At 37.8% G+C, this 7100-nt stretch overlaps 1 protein-coding gene across 1 annotated transcript; it reads left to right on the top strand.

The window, feature by feature from the left end:
* Nucleotides 1-2905: 2905 nt before the first annotated feature.
* LOC117784341 (serine-threonine kinase receptor-associated protein) lies at nt 2906-4264 on the top strand. The gene has a single exon (XM_034622049.1). The coding sequence runs from the start codon at nt 3048-3050 to the stop codon at nt 4053-4055; it is 1008 nt and encodes a 335-aa protein (XP_034477940.1). The 5' UTR covers nt 2906-3047; the 3' UTR covers nt 4056-4264.
* Nucleotides 4265-7100: the final 2836 nt, after the last annotated feature.

The following is a 7100-nucleotide window of genomic DNA, read 5'->3' as shown; positions in this document are numbered from 1 at the left end:
GGGTAAGGATAAACGAACCGAGCGGTGCCACACCCATTGATAATAAGGAAAAATAGTACAGGCCAAACATCAAACTGAAAACGCTCAATACGAAAATTTTAGTTTGGGAAATTTTTGCTATGCGAATGTGTCAAGACAAATCAATAAACTTCTAATTTTATTACGGTGTGAGCAGCCCAGAGAGACGTTGCAGATACCGATCTGTCAATTTCTATTGTCAATTTGACAATTGATATCTCACACATCATTTGATTCGAGTGCGCACAATGAGATTGTTTATGTCGCTTTTCGGGGCAAGACGAGAACGAGAACGTAGCTACCCCATGCCTCTTATCGAGGGGTTCAACAGCCCAGGTATCAACTTTCTTTTCGCAATTGAAATCTTTTCTTTTCTTTACTTTTCCTATCTCCCTTAAGATGTGTGTGTGCGTGTGTGTGTGCACATCTTGCGGTTATTTTTGGCCAACAAAAATTGGCATCATTTTGCTGGCATTTTGTCCACTTAACGCTGATCTGGTCAGAGTTCAAATATGGGTACATTGATCCTCGCTTAACTAATGACATTTGTGCACAATGTTTGCATAATTCTCATTTCTATCTTGTGGGTCAATGCGTTTTGTAATGGTCGAGTGTGTGGTTTGAAAATGTGAAAGAAGAAAGCGGCAACTGATGCTGGTAATGATTGTTTCATTTTAAATGAGTTTTAGTAGCAGATGAAGAGGTTTTGAATATTGTAGTAATATTTCTAAAATAACAATTGAGTTGAATTATTTATTTATGCTGTCTAGAATAGAATAAAATGGATTCAATTTAGCTTTCGCCTTAATTTTGTTCTTCAAAAACTTTAAATATTTGCACAAATTTAAAATACATTTCATTTATATTTCCTTTTCTTTACAAACTCCAAAGTTTTGTTTTCCTGTTCTCATATTGTAAAAATATCAAATATTTTCTTAATTTAATACTCTAATATTTCAGCTCTTTTGTTATTAAGTTTACCAACATTTAGACTAACTAACTCCTTTTTTTCTTAACCAGCAAAGATACAACAACCTAATCTACTGCATACTCGTAAAACCAACAGCTAACAGAAACTGTCAACTGGCAGCTTGTTAAGGCTCAAGATCCACACGAAAATATATCCTACAGCTGTCTGATCCCCGCCCTATTTTAATTTAATAAAAAGCATACAGCTCAAGGAATTCCTTTGGAGTATCCTCGCAGAATTTCGTATCAGTCATCACTTGTTAATCTGAGTTAAACGTTTCGGCGGATATTATACGGAGCACACACACATTTCACTTTTTTCATTTTTTCTTCACTCGTTTTTTTTCTTTTTTGCCAAAAAGCTGAATGCAAACTACTCGCAAGTTGACTTTGGCAGCAGGAAGCCGAATGGCGTTGGCACCAGGATATTAACAAGGTAAGCAAAAGGGGGGCGTAGCACAAAAGCGTAATGTATATTAAATGCACTCAAGAAGATTCAATTCATATTTCAGAACGCTTTGCTTTCATTAGGAGGCCAACAAAGGAGGCGCTGGCAACGGCACTTTGAGGTCCTGAGGCGGCGACATGTGAGAAATTTAGGAAGCGCGTGCGCTGCCTTCAAGTGGTTTCCTTATCCCAAGAATGATGACACCTGTGCACACACACACACACACAAGCGAGACAATGCCTCTGATTCAGAGTCAGAGTCAGACTGAGACTGAGGTTCAGTCTGCTGTCATCAGTCTCTCACCTTTGCAATACCTGCTGCTGACTGTATCTTGGGTCTGTCAGTAGCTGGAGAAACCGCAAGACTAACAAAAAACACGCCCACAATTGACTCGAATTCACTTTCACAGCTCAGCTGAACAGTGTCCTCAGCACACAACTCCTTTTGTCCTGCCGAAATATTTGTGCCAAACTCAACTCAAATTGCCTTTGCTGCTTCCGGCTGCTGCTGGAAATTAAACGGATTTCCCAAATTCCTGCACACAATGTACGAATAGTTTCGAGTGCAGGATTGCAATACTACATATATGTATGTACTCGCATTTGGTTAAGTCATCCTTTATGCTAATTAGCTTGTCTTCTACACACTAAGCTTGGCTAAGTACAAAGAACTATTTTCCAACTTGCTGCAAGAAGAAATTCTCAGAAGAAATTGATGTGCTAAGCACAGGAAACTTAAGGATATGCAGGAATTTGCTTTGGTTTTTTCTTAGCACTCTAGAAAACCACACGAAATCTAAATACTTGTGTAATACATTTAAAAATGAATTAATAAAACTGTTAAACTTGTATAAAAGTTGGAAATTCTTTAAGAATATCCGTAAAAAATATCTGTTGCGACTTGCTATAAGTGTTTCTTTACATAATTTTAGCTTGATTTAAATCCTAAGATTTGCTGCATGATTTTTAGAGTTCATTATCAAAGATTGACTGTCAAACAAAACCGATGAAATTTTTAAATCAGCACCTCTTAACTAAAGAATACAAAAAATAAATCTTCTTTTATATGCTGCAGTTTTTCCAGCAAAAAATAATTATTTGTTTTCATTCTTTAGCAGTATAAACTAGTAGATTTAAATTTCCTTTAATTTATTTCATGAAAAATCTAAAGCATATTATATTCAGCCTGTTACATTCTCCAAGTTGATTTTAGGCAACAAAACCGATGAATTTTTTAAATCAGCAGCTCTTAACTAAAGAAAAAAAATTTTTTCTTTTATATACTAGAGCTTTTCCAGCAAAAAATTATTATTTGTTTTTATTCTTCAGCAGTATAAACTAGTAGATTTTAATTTTCTTTAATTTATTTATTGGTAAAAATATAAAGCATATTATATTCAGCCTATTATATTCTCCAAGTTCATTTTAGGCAACTTTCCTTTCAGATCCAAGTAGTTTGTTATTTATTCAGCATTTAAAGATAAAAATAAACTTATGCATAACCAAATAATATCAGAAAAGGAAACGAATAAATTAAATACACTGCTAAAGCGAGAACAAATTACAACTATTTCTGGTTGTTTTTGTAAATTGATAATAAAAAGAAGTTGAAAATGTCGAAGCTGCAATTGCCGGTGGATTGTGTGGGTCACAATGGGAATGTGGTGAACTTGGCTTATAGTAAAGTATGCACTTCGGGTTATTACTTGGCCTCCGTCTGTCACGATGGACAGGCGATGCTGCGTCACGGCGACACTGGGGACTGGGTGGGCACTTTTGAGAAGGATGGCGAGGCAATGATCAGTGTGGATATCAATCAGGATGCAACTCGACTGGTAACAGGCGGCGAGGATTGCACGGCGCGCATTTGGGATGCCGTTGATGGGAAGCATTTGTCAAAGATAATGTTATCATCGCCGGTGCGTTGTGTGGCACTTGCGGCACAGTCGCAAAAATTGGCCGTGGGCTGTTTGGATCGCAAGGAGGGACACAAGTCCGATAATATGCTGTGTATCTATTCGCTGGATAATCCAGGTTTGCCACAGATCTTTCAGGGTCTGTCGCGTGGCTTGCGCGATGTGGTTTTCTGCAGAGAGGATCGAGCATTGCTCTCCTCCTCGCACGATCGTTCCATACGCCTCTGGGATCTGGTAAGTAACAAGCAGGCGCATTCGATTGCCCTGCCCCATCATGCCAAGTCGATGGAACTCTGTGCCGATGGACGCACTGTGACCATTGCCTATGGCCACAGCGTTGTCTTCATCGATGTGGAACGCTTTGAGGTGTTGCAACATCGCAAGTTGCCGGCTCGTATCCTGGGCGCCTCATTGCATCCCGAGAAGCAGACATTTGTCTGTGCGGCCAGCAATAATTATATCTACAAATGCGACTACACAACCGATGAAATCCTCGAGAGCTTTGTGGCACACAATGACAAAATGCGTTGCATCAAGTACAGTCCCGATGGTGAAGTCTATGCCTCATCCACGGACAATGGCGGATTGCGGCTCTGGCAGCAAGACGTGGGCAAGAAGTACGCATTGTGGGACACACGAACCGACGAATCCAACGAGCTACAGGATGAAACACAAGATGCAATCATCGATGTCGAGGAACTCTAAACAAAAACAAAACAAAACAAAAAAAAGAAGTCGCACCAACTCAACTCTAGTTCTACACGTGTTTTACGTTTCGTTTTTTTCAGTTTCATCAGTTTCTTCAGTTTTGGTTGCAATAAGAAAAAATATATAAATAAAAATAAGAGAAAAAGGGTCACGCTCTGATCCCTCTAATAAATTTGTCTGCGACTCCGCGGCGTTCTTGTGATTGACTGCCCCCAATCTATCTACCTACCTGCCTGTCTGACTCGACTCAACGCGACTCCCAAAACTACCTAACTACGTTTTTTGGTTTTTCATTCTCTTTGGTTTCTCAACCTGTTTTCGTTGCGCATTTTGTAAGGTTGCTTAAAGGATTTTTTTTATTTTTGGGCAAGCCCATAAGTCGTTTCTCTGCTGTCTTCTTTTTCTCTCCAATCAGAGTCATAAATGCATTTTTATTATTATTTATACAGTCACCAGAACGCTGAAATCGTTTTATTATGCACTTTGTATCCAAGAAGTTAATTTTTTGGGGTAGATGCAGCGTCACAGCTTGAGCTCTAGCCACTGATAGACTGGACAAACAATCAAAGCAAAGATACAGATACAGATACAAAGATACAACGAGATACTGAGATACATCTACAGACTCGGCTTGGAGCTCAGAGAGTTTTAGGTCCGAGTTACCTTTAGTTTCTGAATTTGTTTGTTTTTTTTTTTTACATTTCCATAAATATTTATAATTTCCACTTTAGATAAAACGAGTTTTTTTTTCCTTCCACGCGTTTACCAGGAAAACACGCGAGATCCCTTAGGAAAACTCTCCCTCTCTTTCGCTCTGTGTGTTTGTCTAGTAGTTGTTCCAATAAAATGAGTTGTTATTTCGTATGCCTGACCAGTTATCTAACTATATGTATATATTCCCTGAGGACAGTACAAGTGTGTGTTTCTCCTTTGATTGATGATGATTGTCCAAACTGCAACTCGTAGCACAGTAGCCAAAAGATTTCCTTCTGGATTTGTCAGCATAAATATTTGCATAAATATCTTAAGCCATTCTTATTTGCATTGCCTTTGAAAATCCATCAATAATGTACTTAGCATTTATTCCCAAAATGCACAACAAATGTCAAAAATAAACACCCAACTTGACCGCAGCAATTTGTCCAAATAAACGTAGTTAAGCCAAAGTCATTTATAAATGTCCTGAGCTGAGATTTGGTTTTAATAATTAATGATTGGTCATTTGCCAAGGGTTCAACGATCATAGATAGTGAAGATTCTGTTTAGATTGGGATAACACTTCATGAAATTCATTACAGCTGAGAGGGACATTGATAAACACGTTTTGAACACGCTAAGAGTTTTGAATATAACTGTACTTTTAAAAAAACTAGAGAAATATTCTAAGGATCAGTTGAACTTAGGAAAACTGTACTATTACTTTAAAATAAGATCAGCCTACAAATTGAGAGATTTACAAATTTTTGAATGTTTCTATTGTTTTATCAAAAATATATAGATGAGTTTTTAGAATTCAAGAATTAAATATCTTAAAAAACACTTAAGTAGCTACTTTGAAATACTTTGTCTTCCATTGTCTTAAATAAAGAAAAAAAAACACAATTGCAGCTTATGTTTTATAATTTTCCCATAGATTGCTTCACATTTTATTTACACCCTATCGAGAGTACTTCCGCTATGTTATAGTAAACCCTCTCAAAAATATCCTTAACCATAACGCACCTGCCCAGAATAAGTAACTATCTCAGCTCGAATTGAACTTGTGGTCACAGTTCGTGAGCTAAACAATTTTATGCCAATTTCCTTAGTGGAACAGGCCGCTATATGGAATATATAGTATCTTATACAATTCGGTACGTTACTTGGTCTGTCACGCTGAACTGCACACTTTGTAGAACACGTGGCTATACTAAGTCGAGTTTTTAGTAGCATATCATATCTTGGGTGCAACAACTTTTCGGGGGGTGTTTGTTGATTTTGTGTTCCGCTCGACGCGATAAGGCGCGTTGCATTTGAAATGAGTGTAACGTATATTTTATGCAGAGTGGAAACCGTCCGTTGAGGTTTTTCATAGACCCAGAGATAATATATTTATGTATGCTCACAATGGCGACCGTCAACTTGAGTTCTTATCAAGTCTTTTTAATGTTGAACTATAAAAGTCTGTCTTAAGCACTTATCAGTCAAATGTGGAGTATTCTCTATTGGAGGCCGTAGACATTGATCGTTGTATCAGCGTCCAATTATTGTCAAATGTTGTTGATAAGTCCAAGTTTCTTCGTTTTGCTATAATACAAACCAGCATTATAGGCTTATATCGATGGATAAACAAATAGGCATTAAAATACCCGCACGTTCCAATGTTGAGCAATCCTTTTATGGGCTGCCCTTATAAAGGATTAAGAGCACCACTTGAAGTACACCCCATTGTCAGTAGCCTTATTTTTCCTCCTCAATTCGACGCCTTTTTTTCCGTGTGTTTACACAGCAAAATGCAACCCATATAAATTTTCACGACATCCTCAACTTGAGGAAATTACTTAAAGGGATCACGAACTCGCTACCCCCCATATGATATGATGCCATGTGCAGGATCTCTTGAGTTGTTTATGTTTCAGGCATGAATGCCGGCAGAATTTTTCAAATTTGTTAAAAAGTGTGTAAATTTACGTTTCTTTTTTTTGTTCTTCAGTTTTCGGTTACTGAGGGGTGTGTCCCATAAACAGACTCTGCGGTGTGTCTGCTTAGCACTTGGCATTGGTATTGTACATAGGGAATTGGGAATAGGGAGGGAGTCGAGTCAAAATCGAGACTTGGCTGCCTAATCGATCGGTAGATCGTTTCCTGGCTGCCTTTTTGGGGTGATTGCACTCGGGGCATGGTTTTAATTATTTTCTTTTTATAGGAAAACCCAAGCAGTTTTTTTTCCTTTTCTTTTATTCCTTTATTTGGTGAAGTCCAAATGATGTCTTTAGTTTTGAACCGAGATCTAACTTTTTTCTTTTGCTTTTTGTGCACTTTAATTGCATTTGTGCAAACAAT

Source organism: Drosophila innubila (assembly GCF_004354385.1).
Source record: "Drosophila innubila isolate TH190305 chromosome 2R unlocalized genomic scaffold, UK_Dinn_1.0 1_C_2R, whole genome shotgun sequence".
NCBI classification, from domain to species: domain Eukaryota; kingdom Metazoa; phylum Arthropoda; class Insecta; order Diptera; family Drosophilidae; genus Drosophila; species Drosophila innubila.
The sequence above is the reverse complement of the archived record's forward strand: the minus strand, read 5'-3'. Positions and strand labels throughout refer to the sequence as shown.

Bases quoted from the DNA above. Each gene is read 5' to 3' on its own strand.
- LOC117784341 (XM_034622049.1), top strand. From the start codon at position 3,048: ATGTCGAAGCTGCAATTGCCGGTGGATTGTGTGGGTCACAATGGGAAT.